The 17,358-nt window shown below is 36.5% G+C and overlaps 2 protein-coding genes across 2 annotated transcripts in view; both read left to right on the top strand.

Annotated features, from left to right (window-relative positions):
• The window catches only part of LOC111318949 (uncharacterized), a 119,537-nt gene that overhangs the window by 22,004 nt on the left and 80,175 nt on the right, over nt 1-17,358 (top strand). The gene's annotated exons all lie outside the window — the stretch shown is intronic.
• LOC111346417 (uncharacterized) lies at nt 332-10,769 on the top strand. The gene is made up of 10 exons (XM_088738298.1): nt 332-399; nt 858-929; nt 1,936-2,010; nt 2,433-2,504; nt 2,808-3,768; nt 4,387-4,468; nt 4,554-4,622; nt 5,399-5,710; nt 9,157-9,510; nt 9,881-10,769. Exons 1-10 carry the CDS (start codon nt 332-334, stop codon nt 10,018-10,020), a joined length of 2,205 nt encoding a protein of 734 aa, XP_088594424.1. The 3' UTR covers nt 10,021-10,769.

Raw genomic sequence — 17,358 nt, 5'->3', positions numbered from 1 at the left:
AGGAACAATAGTAAGCCGTTTAAAGTATAAAATCTTTATGCCGAGTAATAAATGAAACAACTCCCTTCATCTTACACTCCTAACAATGATTCCGGGAGATACAAATTATATCAAAATGGAGGAAAACACGTCAATCTTTTGTTAAAAAGGCCCTCTTCGTTACGTTTTAAGTAAAAATATCCTTCTAAATTCTTAGGATGCGATCGAGACGAGGAGGGCTAGTTATTATAAGAATCAAAGAATATAAAAATCGTCACTAGTTGGAAGTAAAGTCCATGTTGCATTATGGTTTGGAACATCATACACTGCATATTATTTACTGTACAGATACATGGACAACAACAGCCTCGTGGCCCTGTTGCCTGATCAGTTCCAAGGTCTATCCAAACTAAAAGACCTGTAAGTGAAAACATCGACTTTTTTCCTTTTAAAAATTAATTTTAAGTTTTCGGGACATCTGAAAAAGATGGTTTAAGAAAGCCAAAACGAAAAGCAACGACTCTTAACAGATCATCTTTGCTCGGTATTCTCGATACATATCTAACTTTTAAGGAGAGAAATTTTCAATTAAAAATGAACCTCACGCATACTTAAAGGGAAGAGTGAGGCTGGATGGTAAAAGCTAAGTGTTTCATGTATCGTGGAAACGCTTCAATAGACGACAACCTCGTTTTTTGCTTGGATTTTTGCCTACTTAATCGAGCTGGTGTACCCCTGAATAGTGCTGGTTTACCGCTCAATACCCTGAAAGAACGGCATAAGAGTAACATGAATGGTATTTGCAATGAAAATCAATATATGCTTAGATTGTTTCTATGTTGTTCGGATGATAAAATTTCCCCTTTTTTGATTTCAAGGGCTCTTTATGACAACGATATCAAACATCTGCCCCGTGGAGTTTTTAATGATGCGAAACAGATTAGGTCTATGTAAGTATCTTTTTAAACTTACTTGATAAACGAAATTAATACTTCCAAAAGCAGTCAGACTCTCACAAGAAATTTTTTAGTAAAAGTAGAACGAATTGCTTTTCATAATAGACTGAAGGACAACAGACGAAACCTGAATTATTGCTATCCCAAGGGAAAATTGCATAGTTCTAAGCCTTTTTGAAGTTGCCGGCCTTGTCTTCACTTTGCAGCGTATGGAAACGTCAGATATCACGAATGTATTAATCGATGTAATCAAATGGTATTTAAATACCACGATACCCTTAAAAAGACTCTACCTACTCTGCATCTACATGTATATGCTCGGGATGCTTGCAAAAACCACAGAGTGATTGCGAATAAAATTTTCTGTCTTGTCCGAAATGGTCACGGACACTAGTAGACATGAAAAGAATTATCATCTTAGCCTAGGTTATCCTTCCGACCATGTTAATTATCACTGTGCAACAGTGAACGTACATCAAACAGGCTGCTATTCAAAACAATACCATGGGTTTAGGGTAAAATAAGCCGAGTACACATGCAAGACCCATTCTATTCAGTGCGTGGACACCAGGGTGAATGAAGGTCCTATGAAAGATAGGAAGAAATTCTAAAAGTGCAAGAACTTAATGGGAAACCCAACTTCAGGTTCCTTCAAGATTCAAACGAAGGGTATGCCGTGACATACCTCACAAGATCAATTCTATACTGATTTAGGAAAAAGCCTCTCAGCCATTAGAGTAATCATGAGATCAGGCAAACCAATGAGAGTTAACTGATGCAGTTTAAAGTCTTTAGCCATCTGAAGGACTTCTGTAGAACCTGCGTAGAATCGGTTATAAAGATTTTGTTATCGTAGTATAATACACTACACGAAACGTTCAAGTTATGGAGATTTAACTTTAAACAAAACGAGCCAAATTGAGTTGAAGTAAACAGATTTCGAAGGATAATACAACTCTCGTATGACGTGTACACTTTTTATTGGTTTATCCCTATTCAGGAGCTTTTATCTTAACAAAATCACTGAAGTAACTAATGAACAATTCAAAGATGTCGCGCCAAACATTCGATTCTTGTGAGTATGAACCAGCTGGGTTTGTTCAGAGCGTATACGAACTTACGGAATTCTATAACAAAATCCAGGAAAAACTTAGATTGGTTGCGAATTCAAAGTATGTTGGCAAAGTAAATACGCCCATGCCTGTGTGATTAGCCGACGAATAACTTGTCACGAATCGGGAAAAATGGGATTACTCGTTAAAAAACAGAAGCGTTTATTTCTCACTTTTCCATAAATGAGTTCTCATCTTTCAGTTTCCTTTTGCTAAGGTTTATAACGTTTCGGTTTCTGATAATCATTGGAGATTGTGCGAAAAAAAGCAGAGGAAGTAGGAAGCGACCTCTCAATAACTGATACAGCAGGTTGAAGAGATCATTGTCAGTATAACATGAAGAAGCATTGCTAGTTTAGCTGAATTGCTTTCTTCTAACTCGCAGGTACCTTCATTACAACGAGATGCGGGAACTACCAGAAGGCTTCTTCTCTAACATGAAGGAGTTAATAACAGCGTAAGTCAATTAAAGTACACACTCAGTGCCTAGTTGAGGTGATTTATTAGAATCTTAATTCGTCTCTACCGCTCTATGTAGTGCTTACAACCTCGCTATCCCCGCCATTGACATACATGAAGACTCATGACGGTTCCCACTTTCCCAATCCCCCAATGGTGAGAGTGTTAGGTTATGAGAATTCATTCTTAGCGCACCTCGGAATTATACCCTAAATATTTTTTTCAATTTGAGTACCTGTAATTTCCTCAGCACGTGTTCTCCTTTGGGATCATTAATTTAAACTCTTTCTATGAACCCTAGCACTCTAGACACCAACCTGATGTGTTGTCACTTGACAAAAGAGGACGCGGACTGCGATTTTGCCTCTGTCGACAGCTTTGCCAGTTGCGAGACTATGTTCAGAGATGGAGCCCCAAGGAAGTGTATTTGGGTTGTTGGTATCATGTCTCTGATTGGAGCTGTGTTTGTCATCACATGGCGAATGGTCTACAAGGAGAGAAATACTGCACAGCCAATCATGTTGACGCACTTGGCGGTATCCGATGGGTTAATGGGTATTTATCTGATCACCATAGGTGTGATGGATGCGATCTGGGCAGGGCAATACTACTTGCATGACTATAGCTGGCGTTCGAGTCTGTTATGCCAGATAACTGGCGCAATCGCTGTGTTATCAAGCGAGGTATCTTTGATGCTTATTTCTCTTATTTCTGCTGACAGACTTAAAAATATTGTGTTCCCTTTCAATATCGATGGACTAACCAACAAAGCCGCTCATGCTTTGTGCTTTATCATCTGGATTGTCGGTTTCATATTTGCTTTCCTTCCCACATTTGGCATCCAGTATTTTAAAGCCCCTAATGAAGGTCATCATTACTATGGCAGATCTGTTGTATGTATTCCACTCCAGCTCTCAGACTATAAGGCACCTGGTTGGGAATATTCTGTGGCTGTATTTGTTGGTTTGAATTTGGCTTTTGTAGCCTTTGTCGTTGTGGCTTATCTTGTAATAGTTGGAAACAGATTGTGGGTCCAGGCGATGTCAGCCAATACCCAGCGAGAGACAGCTCTTGCCAAACGGGTGTCTTTCATCATCCTGACTGACTGCATCTGCTGGATGCCAGTCATTGTTATTGGACTCAGGACCCTTGTGGAAAAGTCGTTCAGGACACCAGGAGATCTTGCCGTGTGGATCGCAGTGTTTCTTCTCCCATTCAACTCCGCCATCAATCCAATCATATACACCTTGTCCACCACACAGGTAATCATCTCTTTAAAATATGTTAGTTTCTGTAAAATTATCATAAAAATGAAAGATCTGCTACTTCATCTCACTTGGCACACGTTATGTAACACTCAAACATATCACCGAGATATAAATGAAAGTATGGCAGTCTACACTTATCAACTAAACAAAATATGCATTCAAGAATTCATTAGATGTATCACGGATTTCACTTTACTTATATTGTTAGGATATTACATTACATATAGTGTTTTGGTATTAGGTAGGATTTCACCAATGACTACCCTAGTTCAATATCCTTCAATATCACGGATTTCACTTTACTTGTATTGTTAGGATATTACATTACATATATTGTTTTGGTATTAGGTAGGATTTCACCAATGATTACCCTAGATCAATTTCCTTGAGTAAGCATCTTAAGAAGATATTTTGTGGATTTCAAGTAATAAGAAGTCAAACATTATATCGCGAAGGGATAGAGTTGAGTTAGGAAAAAAACTGAATACAATCTGTCACATTAAAACTTAGTGATACAAAGCCATCTCGCATGATCTTGCATGCCTTTTGGATATTATCATTAATTTAAATCTTTAACTTCAGTGTAGGAAAACTTTTCTGACCCAAATATAGGTTCGAGACGTTCTCAAAGCAAAATGGCAACAGCTGTGCAACTATTTCATGGCAAAGTGTAGTCGAACGCAAACCGGAGAAGGTATAGGCCTCCGCTGATGTTTTGCTTTAGCTAATACTCCCAAACTAAGATGGCAACTCAGTTCTATATTACTTTTCTATTTAAGATGTGAGAGATCCGGGTCACGGTCAGGCTTTGGAGATGACGACTTTCGGAGCTGCTGGAGGGGAAGAGGGTACGTGAACCAACAAAAGAAAGATATGTTGGTTTTACTTTGTTTCCTTAGGGATCCTTTGCTTTGTTCATTCAATGTTCTATTGGATCTATACCCCAAAGGTTGACCTCAGTAAGCATCAGCATTATCTTTCTCCATGGGTGTTTCTAAGAAGAGGGGAAGGTAATATGCATTTAAAAATGTAGTGTATGTTACACTAATACTGTTGGCCATTTTACCGATGACGTCTCAGACGATATTACAAAATCGTTAGAAAATTTTATCGGAGAAAACCAACAATAAACATCACACCGGTTGAATAAAATTTTATCAGAGCCCAATTGACCTTTTCATCTTTATAAAAAAATATAATCTGCTCTATTCTCTTTAATTATAAATCACCAAACATGCTTTATAGATCGCAGGAACGAATGTTTAGAACATCGTGTCGCCCTTGAACAGAGTGAGGAGAAAAATAAAGATCATAAAGAAAATAGGGAGACACGAAAGGAGCCAACAAATCCGAAATTGGAGAATGCTGAGGATGAAGAACCCGCTGAACAACTCCCAAATGATCATAATGATATTTGAGCCTGAGGGTGGTCTTATTTGTTTCTCAAATCTCACTTACAAGCAAGCAAAAAAAATTCAACCGAGTGGACACATTTCAGTATGGAGGAACAACAGTGCAAATTTACAAGTTTTATCTTTGTGCTCATGTTGTGTAATTCGCTTTGTCTACAAACTGATTTCACGACTGACATTTACTAATCTCTTAAATTGCATGTTCCACTCAGGACCAGACAAAGAGGCCGAAGAGGAACCTGAAAAAGAGCAAGAGGAGGTTCATAAACATGATCACCCATGTCTAGAAAATACTGAGCCCCAAGATACATGTAAATGGCAGCTGAACACAAAACACAAAGAGCCTGCCAAGCCAGAACAGCTTGAAACTGAGCCTACCGACTCTACCGACAAAATAACAGCACAGCCAATGAAGACAGAGACTAAAGATAATATACAGTCCCAGAAAGATGTTGCAGCAAATTCTGAATATGAAGAGTTACAAACAGATTTTCAAGGGGATCAGGACCAATCTACTGATGAAGGTGAGGTTTAGGTTCCTTAAGAACATTGAAATTTGTTTACGTTATCATTCACTCCAAATGTGTGTATTCAAATCTATTTTTGCACTTCCTTATTCATAACTACAGTAATAATGGCTTATTCATAAACCATTAATCATATTTACTTAACTACATACCATTATAAGCTGGATGTGATGGCTCATATTAATTCGTTCCTTCTGATTTGTTGTAAAGTAACGATTAACAATAAGTTTTGTAGAAGCTTCTGCAAACGTATAAGGGGAAGACATCACAATACTAAACCTTAGAGCTGTCATTCATATTACTAAATGTGCCCTGAATTATCACCGGGAAGAAAATCGTTAGTGCTCCTTTATGAGGATTCATGAGATCCAAAACGATATGAGAAATGGATAGCAATTGCATATAAAATAGTCATAGTACGATGTAGGATATTATGATCAGGGTAATGCTCAGCATTCCTTTGAGGGCCAAATGTCATTGTATCCTCATTTTATCTTTTTTTCCTGATTTCCCTCCTCCTCTTGCATGCCTCAGAAAAAACCAGAATTGAAGATTAACATACTCGCTCCAAATGGAAAAAAAAATAAAAAGACAATTGGAGCATCGTCTTGAAAACAAAATACCTCCCATTGATAAACTATTGGGAAAAGCTAGGCCTTTTTTAAAACGAAGAAGACAGAAACAACCAATTCATCTTAAACATGCCAGTGGAAAGCTGATTAAAAGAAAAATCATGCGGCACTTTTGAGTAACATCAGTGACATAAGTTTCCTCCAGGAAAAGTTCATTTATGAAAGTTAACAGGAAACTATGTAAAATAAACCATACTGTATCTAAACAAAGCTTTATATTCAGTTCAGCGGCATCTCTCTGGGAGGAAGCATGATTCATCAGATTGTGAATCACTTTTAAATTCATCATCATCATTTATTATTTTTACATAAAAACATACATTTAAAGTCGGACGGGCCCGCATATAGCTATGCTAGTCTAAGCGGGCCAGTCCATCAATAGCTACAGTCCATCATTAGCTTATTACTATTAATATTAATAAAATAAAAAGAAAAGAAGAAAAAGAATGTGATTGAATAGATAATATTTTTCTTGTTTGTTTGTTTCTCTCTCTTCCCTTCCCCGTACTACTACTACTACTGACATTTTAATTTAGCTTGGAGATGATTTTGCGAACCTCAATGAAAGAGTCTTCATCGTCGAGTACACTTAAGTGAAATTTGTTTTTAATTCTGAGTTTGAAGGATTTCTTTGGTAGCCCTCTCAGAGAGTTAGGTATCTCATTCCATAGTTTAGCACCAATCCTTGAAAGGGCGTTTTTCTGTATTTCAAGTCTTGAAGCATTTATGTAAAAATTATCTGAAGTAGATGAGCGTGTGTTATAAGAATACTACTAGACGTTTTCGTAAATAAATTAGGTATATTCATTGGGGCAGAAGCAGTGCTAACGTCGTGCATCAACTCGATAAAGTTTTGTAGTACAAAACCTTCAGAGGCAAAATCTTAGCATTAATAAACAGTGGAATGGTATGTTCATTTTTCTTTGCGAAGTACATGAAACGTAATGCGTGTTTTTGTAACATTAAGATATTATTTAGGTAAGACTTACAGGCCTGGAGTTCGTTTCTCGAAAGTGCCGGTAACTTAACTGGCCCGAAGCCGTGTTTTAAAATCAAAATTTAAAGCGTAGGAAAGCAGGTTCTGGCAACCAAACCAGTCCTTCTTGTTTCTTTAGCGAATAGTTTTATTGTGTCATTTTCAAAACTTTTGAATTCCCCATCTTGAATGAAAACAGAACAGCTTTACGGGTCCATCAAGTTACCAGGACTTTCGAGAAACGGGGCTCTGGCCCCAGACAGATAATCCGTAAGTAATATAAGGAGAGATTAAAGACTGATTCAACCTCCAGTAGGACAAATGAGAAACAAATTTACAATGGACTTGGACGTATGGGTCAAAAACGCATACATAAACTATCCAACTCCTATTACGACTTACAATTTCTTGTATACTTTTCAAACAGTATTTTCACAGTATGAATTTGCATTCAGTGTTCACTTAGTGTTGGTCGTTGGGTTCAATGTTCATTTCGCGTCACCAAGGATAATGAAATCAATTGTCCAAAACGTTTACCATTGTTTTTGATTACTAAAGTAATGGCTTCCACTACGCATGTAGGAGGACTTTATCTAAAACCGAGAAAAGCTCTCATAACTTTAGGGAGAAGTACAGGAAGAAAAGGAGACAGGTTTGAGCAGTTCGTTACGTGAGAAGATCTATAGATATGATAAACATAGAACAAAACGAAGTGGATTGAATTTCCGGATAGCTTTTCTGCTCTTCATTGGAGCAAAGTAAAGCAAGCTTATCAATTACGCCAGAAAAAGGTATAATACAAGTTCTCCCAGTAGGACCTCATACATCCCAGGGAAGTCTGTCCTTTTTCCCAAAGTCATGATAATTTTGATAACTTTGTGCCACCATTGAGCCAATTCGGTGGTTTGAGCACCATCGCATCTTCCCTGAATACATATACACATACGCCTGATTTACACATGAAGTGAAGTAGTTCTTCGTTTTGCTGACAGAATTTAAAATTTTGATGTCTCCCCTCCATCAACGATAACACTAATGCATAGTTTAAGGTTATATAATAAATTAAAACGCCTTGATACAAGTTTTTCATATCCGTTCATTTGGAAAATCAATCACGTTCAAGAAAGTTTTGAGAACTATAAAATATCAAACAGCTCTTCATTGAACTGACAGAAAATACAGTGTAACGCTTACCCTACGTCAAAAACAACGATAATGCAAAGTTGAAAGTTCATCTGTGATGCACAAATTCGAGGAGAAATTGCAGCTGGGGGACTTTTACAGATTTTGAAAATAAAATAAAAATTCTCGATTAACAACAAAGCCTTGGTTTTTGTAATATCCAGTTCATTCCGACGGTTCCGGTGATTCGGTTTGCGCATATGCGTGGTCATCGCGTTAAGATGCCACGCTGTCAGTTGTAGTTGACAAAGTGTTTGTTATTATTAAAACAGCCATTTTATCTAGAGAAGACTTGCGGTTGCTATTTTTTTAATTTACTTTGGTTATCTGCTTTAGCCACAAGATGATTTCGTTTCGATATCGAACTAATGTTTAAGGTTTAAATTTATTCAACTGGGCAAAAATTCCATGGGGTTTGGAATTATTAAATGCCGCGAATGTTTAATGGAGAAACTGTGTTGCAACAGTGTTTTTTTTTTCTTTTACTGTTTCAATAAAGACTTTGGCCCATTTGTCAAAATTCATGTTTATCAAAGAACACTCAAATGTTATAACGTACCCTTTGATTGGAACTGGTATGCTGTGGCTGGTACTACAGGAGGTAACACCCGTGGCACAGTGCACTTTTTATCTTTTAACTTTTTTCTTTCCAGTTCAAATCCAGCAAGACCCAGAGAGTGATGATAGCGATGACAGTAATGATGAGTCCAAAGATGAAAGTGAGCATGAGAAAATCGTAGAGCAAACCAATCATGAAGGGCCTGAAGAGAGAGATGAGACTGAAGAGGGTGAAAGACCACCGGATGAACACGAGGATCCATCAGAGAAGAAAGACAAACGTGAAAAACAAGAAGAAGAATCTGAAGAACAACATGAAGATGACGTGGAAGATGAGCCTGAAAAAAAAAAGCAAGTATTGGAAAACGACCACAAAGAATCTGAAGAGCAAGACGAAAATAACATGGACCATGAAGCTGGGGAAGACGAACAGTTTATCGTGAATAAGGGTATGTTTAATAACCCTCTGCTTCTTCTGAAAAATAAGAACTTTGATATATTGAGATCTTTTCACCAATTTAGAGGACAAATGGTAAACAACCTCTCCTCATCATACCTTGCACAAATTGTTAGTTTCTCATGTTTCGTCACCGTGTTTTCCTTGCTCAATTACGTTAAGCGGTTTATTCGAACAGTGAAAGTACTTTTGCTCACTACAAAGTTTTGGAGCGATTTTTCTTTCCCGAAGCGTGGCACTACGGTGCCCCACTTTGTATAACAATCTCGCTATGAATTAGTCTGAGAAGAGAGTAAGTATTTAACATACGGAAAGTTACTGAATGGCTTCTTTTATCCTTGGGTCATGTTACTTTGTAACAGATGAAAACCAAACAGATGAAAATCTCCCAGCAGCCTCTGGGCGAGAGTCTCCAAGAGCACCGCTGGCCACGTTTGACGATGACAGCGATCTTGATCAGTTTTACGAAGCACTCGATGGCATAAAAGGAACGAGAGTGTAATAAAAAACATTGTGTTCTCAACTGAATCCATTTTATTTATAAGAAATTACCTCTAAAATCGATTAAGTAGGTGTTCGGTTCTATCAAGGCGCATATAGTGACTCTGAAATACTAAAACAGTAGTTTTCTTAAATAGTGTCAAAATATAAGCTTTTTGTTTTATGTGAGAATATAAGTGCCCGTGTCATGCTATACATACCAGTTAAATATTCGATAACCTAAATGTAATAAAATGAGCCATTTTAAATTATTAGTTGTTAGGGATACTTGTTTACGCGCCAATGTCTTGTTTAGCTTGAGGTTTGGCTGTAAATGTGGCACTTTGTACATGTACTATTAGAGATCAAAAGTATGTTAGGTTCCATCTGCGGTTGATAAGCCTTGAACTGTTACAGCTTAATTATTATAGAGACCCATCTCTGTCCTTTACAGAAGTATTAATTCAGATCATACTTCAGTAGCGAGAGTGTACTTGACAATTATTCCAGGAGCGCGCGTTGGATATGAGATGATAGATAGCCAACGGGGCGCGTAGCGTCGAGTTGGCTTTAATCATATCATATCAAACAAGCGCGAGTGAAATAATTGTTTTATTAAAAACGCCCCGAAGAAATTATTTTGTAAGAAGAAACCGGATTTTTAGCTCCCTTTTGATTTTAAGCTGACGCGTACGCTTACCATATTTGTAGATTATGGTATATTGGCTCATATACCATAATGGCTAAGCCAATAAAAAGTCTTGAATTGCATTATCCAGTGATCCAGTTTTTAATAATTTAAAATATACAATGTTTCCTGACCGTTTTTGAAGGGTCGTATCCGGTTGCCGACTCGAGGCGGACACGCTTACCCGTAACATAAATCTACAAGAATTTTTGTCTAAATAGTTAACCTTTCAATAGTCTTCTATATACTTTTTTCAGATGTAATTTTAATTTCAGTTAGGTTAATGCTAGATGCAGAAAAAGTAGCAGTGTATGGAGGTGTTTGATATATTGGGTCTGATCGGAACAGCAGGCGAATTATAGGCTGCCACATTATTTGGCTGTTTAATATAATCTAAACAACTCAAATAGTTAGTTGATGACTGTTTTGTATTACATTACTAAGCCATGAATCGTATTTATTCGATCTAACGCTGATATCAATACCTTATACTTATAATTTGTTCAATTTAACCTAAACATCTGAGATACTCTATAGATGGCTGTGTTGTATTACAATGCTAAGCCATGAATCCTAATTATTCAATTGAAATCTATTGCCACATATTGCCACCTTACTTATGATTTCTCCAATTCAATCTTAGCGTCTTATGATATATTCCGTAGATGTTTGTTGTATAGCAATGCTCGGCCATAACTGGCATTTATTCAATTTGAAATTACCATCGATATCTTACCTATTGTAAGCATCCAGTAGCAGGTTGTGTTGTATAGCAATGCTAAGCCATGAATCATGTTTATTCAAGCTGAAGTTACCGTCAATTTCAAGTTACTATTGATATATTACTCATGAGTTTTTCACTTTTCATCTCAATGGTAACATCTTATAATTTCGTAGATGGTTGCGTTGAGCTACATTGCTAAGCAAGTAATCTTATTTATTCAATCTTAAGCTACCTACTCATCTTACTCATGATTTTGTCATCACATTGGTAACTTCTAATATGTTTAGTAGATGGCTGTGTTGTATTACAATGGTTAAAGCCATGAATTATATTTATCCAATCCGAAGTGACTTTTGATATCTTACTCATGATTTAGTCATCATACTAAATTTTTCCTTAATGATATTTCACAAAAAGCAGTTCTCTAAAAAAAAAAAGAAAAATTCAGTAAACTAAGCTACATAATAAATAATTGACTACTTAAATTCTGGCTTGCGCACTTTCCGATGTAATGTAGTAATAATAATAATAATAATAATAATAATAATAATAACTTCTATTTATACAGCGCTCATATCGTGAGCTCATGGCGCTTTACAACACTGTGCGGGGGACTTTACCAGACTGCTAAGCAGTTTACAATCAATTAAAGGTGAATCTAACAGATGCCCCCTCCTCCCGATTCCCAGTAAACAGGCCAGACCGCATTACAGTAATCTCGTGAGTGGGTTCTTTAACGTCCCCTGCCTAACCAAATTAACTAATTAGTAGATGCAGGAGACGTAAAAATACAATATCTACGATATCCACTACAATATCCACGAGCCTTATCATATTCTACTAGGCGGAGAAGGAAGGCATTAAAACCTCCCAGCTCTGAATTTTCTTCTGCAGATAACCTATTACAAATGTTGTTTCAGGAAACTAACAAGTTGTTCTAAATTGACGTATCAACGGTGCTACAAGCTTCTGAACTTATGGTATTTTTCAGGGACCTTACAACACCTACCTAAAACTGAGTAAATTGAATAACGTGTTTCAACCTCTCCCTTAATATTTTTCTACGAAATTTACTATTCAAAACAAAGAGGAAGAGCTGCAGATTTTGTTTGTAATAAAACACAGATACAAAAATGGGTAAGCAAAGTAAACCCAGGAATTGAAAAGATGCTGTTGGTCAGCCTCATTTCCATGTTCAGAGGGGCTCCAAGTGGCCGTGAACCGTAATTTCCCGAGTAAAATAAATTTCAATCTTAAAATATCCTTTTTGTGACCAGTGCACCCCTAACCAAGTTTATATGCAAAATTGGAGCCAAATCCGTGGACCTGCCTGTCCGACCTGGTTTGATATTTACCTAACGCTTTTTATTTATCGCTGTTAAGGTAAGAAACTCTCGCTTTCATATCTAGAAACGACGAATTACAGCAACTAGTCTGAAACTAATTCTATTTAATTCAAGCTATACGGCGAAAGAAACTCAATATTTAGGCGCCACGAACAGCGCCTTCAAAGTAACAATGAGAAACTAACGATTTACCACCGTTGGGAATACTCATGTGATTGCTTCCACTACCAATAGAGGAATAATGATCGGAAATGGTTGCTCGTTGGGGATATTGGCCTTAAAATAACCTTTGGTGGCTCCAAGACAGGTTTGAATAGATAATCTGAATAAAAATATCATGGGGAAGAAGTTAAACTTTTTGTGCTGAGGGAACACCAAAGTTGCATACTTACCGTTGTTGGGGCAATGGCAAAGTAGGTGTCAAACTGAAAAAATAATTCTCAATTTAAAAAACCATCAGAAAAGAAAAACTCTATGCGATATATTTTTATAAATGATCCATCTAAATATGCGAAGCAAAAAAATTCCAATAGTTTTTTTAAAAGACTAGCGCGGCATTTTCTGCAATTTTTAAAGACTGGCGTTGGTAAAAATAAACCTTTTAGAGCTAAGCACTGAGGCAATTTTCGTTCGGAAAAAAATTAGTTTGCAATACTTCGAAAAACCAAAGCGCCTACGATTACTTTTAAAGCAAGATAGATTAATGGGCCAAAGTTTGAAAGAAATTGAGCCAAAATGTACTGGACTGCTTTTAGAAATACTGCGTCTTAATTACGCAAAAATAAAAATGCGGAAATAGGATTTTCCTTAGGGGGAAACCACATCTCCAAAGAAATCCGTATTTTGAGCTGTTAGTCTCATGCAGTTGTTAACTCCTGCATGATACTTAGCATTCGTGCCAGGTTTGAGCTAAATTGGTGCTCTGAGTGCTCGTATCCACCCAGCCTCAGCCTGATTTTCTCATGGATACTCCCTTGATTTCCGGCAGTTATTGAGAAAAACGGTTAGCTTATAGTACAGTTGTCGATACCATCTAAGGCTAAAAAAAAAACGCGTTTCGAAAATACAAAACCTTGTATAACAGTTACTTTCTATCTGAGATCTGTAGCGCCACTTCCACACCACAGAACTCACTCTTGACAGAGACTCTTGCAGTTTCGAGCATGGGTATAACAGCATAATTTTTGTTTTTTATTCAGTGTGATTTGGAAAAGGTCTTAAGGCCTTATTTTACTTCACTTTTTGAACATCTCTCTTGGTGTTGAACGTTTTCGATGTTCTCATCTGCAGAAGTTGTTCAGCTCCTCGTCAAATTTAAAAACTTCTCCCTTTTTGGGAATTTTTTATTTCAATCTATTCAAAGTAAGCTAAAAAGAAGCAGAAAACAAAAAACCAGATCTTTTAAAGCCTGGCTAAACTAGGAAACATTCATATCTAGAAATGACGAATTAGAGCAACTAGTGTGAAACTAATTCTGTTTACTTCAAGTTGTACGGCGAGAGAAACTCTATATTTAGACGTCACCAACAGCGCCTTTCAAGTAACAATGAGAAACTAACGATTTAATCCTTTCGTGAGCACTTACTGAAGTAATGGCTTCCTTTACCAAGAGAGGAGTTATGACCAAAAGTGGTTGCTAGTTGAAGTTATTGGCCTTAAAATACCCTTTGGCGGTTCCACGACAAGTTTGAACAGTTCGCTAAATCTAATAAAGACCAATAGATATAGAACATAACCCAGTTCACGTGGCACACTGTCATAAGATTAACGATTACATTTTCCAATTTGAAATGACTGCACCTCAAGTACGAAGAATAAGAACAGTTTCCAAATGAACACTAAGAAATATTTTGGATTAACATGACTATTTTCATATCTATCTTGACTTTCAGTGATTTCATTTTTCTATTCTCATTCCGGAGTAATAAACACAAAAGAAGGTATAGAGCGAAGAGGCAACTTTTGGCAGCTGAATTTTCCTAGATGGGGATGGAAATTTCGGGTATTTTTTATTTCAATTTCTATTCAAATTAAGTTTAAACAAAGAAACAAAATACAAAAAACCAGATCTTTTATGCATACTAGCAATTGATAATCACCATCTTGAGAATAAAAATGTTTTATACGATCCTAACAGAGGCACTTGGCTTCATCAATTTCCACCAGGTAATCTTACACAATTTCCCTCGATATTAACTCCAGGAAAATAGCATTATCTTTTTTTTTTTTTTTCGGAAATAAGTTCTTGTCAAACTTAAATCTCTAACTTCACGTGAATAAATTATAGTGAATAACGGGAAGCTTCTTCCTTTATCTTATGAAAGCGACAGCTTGGAACATCTGTCAAAACTCTTTTAATATTCTCTCTGAGTGATTCGAAGTAAAATGTGTTGTTTTAAAGATATCGTTAAGGCGTACTGCGTGATGTAGTGGTAGCCAAGTTAATTTGTTCAAATAACTGCTTTTACACTATAGCTTTCAGGAGGAAGCGCTAATTCCTTACCGTTATGAAGGCAAATTTTGTTTTTGTACTTAATGTTTCTTTAATTTATTTGATTTGTTTTTTTATATATGGATATTGCACTTGATTATTAAAGAAATTGAATTTAAAGGCCCTGTTTATTCATTTTCTACCTTTTTTTCCCTCTAAATCTAGTGAGGTGAGTTTCAGTACAACTTCATTGGTTTTGCACGGCGTTTGAACTAGAAATTTTTCATGCCGTCTTATTCCTGAAGAGACTCGTAAGCACAAAGCATATCGATATCTATGCGATGAAATCGGTATAACCTGCGACACCACGCTCAAGTTAAAAATAAAGATTCAGAATTTAATACTTTTTCGTCATTCTAAGATCATTAACAGCTGTAAACACCGAATATCCCATCGAAAAATGACTGAAAAACATTTTTAGCATTCATGTTAACAGCGACGCATTTTTCTTAAATGTCACGCCGAAGACTAAAAATTAATCTTGTACTTACTTTACTCAAGTTTTGACATGCGGTGTTTTGCTAATCGCGCTTTTAATACGCCACATAATTTTTAAAAATGGTGTTTTGACTCAGAAAATTATGCCAAGTTTTCTTCCGCATCCAAAATCGGATAAAATGTGTCCCCTCCACACTACAGCAAAAAATAGGGACAGAGACAGAGACCTCAACGAGAAGCAACCCATAATCTAGCCGGCAAGCAAGCAAGCAGACTGTCACCGAACTGATAACTTTAACTGATAATTTTACAACTAAATTCTTCAGCTTTTTATTGAAACTTAGAAAGTACATGGGTTACCTTTGTCTTTCACGGTAAAATTTAACAATGTTCCCATGCGCAGATTTCGCGAAAAAGAGAATGATCTTTATTCAAAAGTGACTCCAATACTTGTACACGAGACCTTAATTTCAATTTAACATGAATAAATAAGTTGCTGGATGCTCCTTGCTTTGTCATATAAAGGGACAGCTTGAAACAGCTCTCAGAATTATTGTGCTATCTGAGTGATCTGACTATTAAAATTTTCCGTTCGATGGTAAATGCGACCGGTAGGCTACTTTGTTGTTACACGTGCTCTGTTGTTTTGTTTAATGCATTTATCATGTTTTACTGAGGAAAGTAATATTATTACCACAGGAACCAGGAATGAATTTTACTTATTGAAAAATGTAGTTTAAAAATTTTAAGTTTTGACAGGATAGCGAGTAAACAGGTAAATAGGGACTACTACACAAAACAAACTCCGGCACCAACGAAAAGTGGAAAATATATTGAAAATAATCAATGAAAAATACCTTTGTTGTGGGTTCTTCCCAATTTATTCATCAGGCCCAAAATGTCTACTCACATTTGATTAGAAACAGCTCAAAAAAAACATCAGAGTATTGAATAAAGCAGGTATCCGTTCAAGGTGATAGATGGACTCGAAAATCTCAAGTTACTAGTAGCTGTGAGGCTTCTTGTAGATTTGGCCTGATAATTTTGTAAACGGCCTATCGGAAACTCAACACAACACGAGTTTTTCGTCCGCATAAAATCTTTCCCTTCTCCACAGCAGAAACAGTCACTTTTGACGGATACTAGTGCAATTTCGACCATGGGTATAACCAGGGCCTAATTTTCGGTCTTCATTCGTTGTGTTGTGTACGAGGTCTTAGGGCTGCCTCTAGTTTCTTGTTGAAAGTTATTTCCTTCACTTTTTGTGCATCTAACTTGGTTTACCATTTGGAAGAGCTGAGCTTTTTCGATTTTCTCATCTGAAGCTCAAATTAAAAAAAAAGTTCTCTGACCTTTTTGGTCTTCTCGATTTCTTTTCAAACAATTTACAATCAAAAGAGCAAAAATACTAAAAAAGAGACCTTTATGCATATAAGTACTAATCACAATCTTGAGACTAAAATGTTTTATGGGATCCTAAAAGAAGCATTTGACTTTTTCAATTTTCACCAGTAATCTTCCACAACGTCCCTCGATTTTAATTCCAGGAAAAGACCACGATCTTTTTCTTGAAAATGAATTCTCGTCAAACTTGAATTTCTAACCTCACATGAATGAATAATAATAATAATAATAATAATAATAATAATAATTACATGGTTATTGCATATCCA

Source organism: Stylophora pistillata, chromosome 1 (genome assembly GCF_964205215.1).
Source record: "Stylophora pistillata chromosome 1, jaStyPist1.2, whole genome shotgun sequence".
In the NCBI taxonomy this organism is placed as follows: domain Eukaryota; kingdom Metazoa; phylum Cnidaria; class Anthozoa; order Scleractinia; family Pocilloporidae; genus Stylophora; species Stylophora pistillata.
This window is presented reverse-complemented; position numbering and strand designations above follow the sequence as displayed.

Excerpts from the sequence above, each read along its gene's own strand:
- LOC111346417 (XM_088738298.1), top strand. The coding sequence starts at position 332 with ATGGACAACAACAGCCTCGTGGCCCTGTTGCCTGATCAGTTCCAAGGT. Across the intron at positions 400-857 it reads CTATCCAAACTAAAAGACCT|GGCTCTTTATGACAACGATA; the intron begins GTAAGTGAAAAC and ends TTTGATTTCAAG. Across the intron at positions 930-1,935 it reads GCGAAACAGATTAGGTCTAT|GAGCTTTTATCTTAACAAAA; the intron begins GTAAGTATCTTT and ends ATCCCTATTCAG.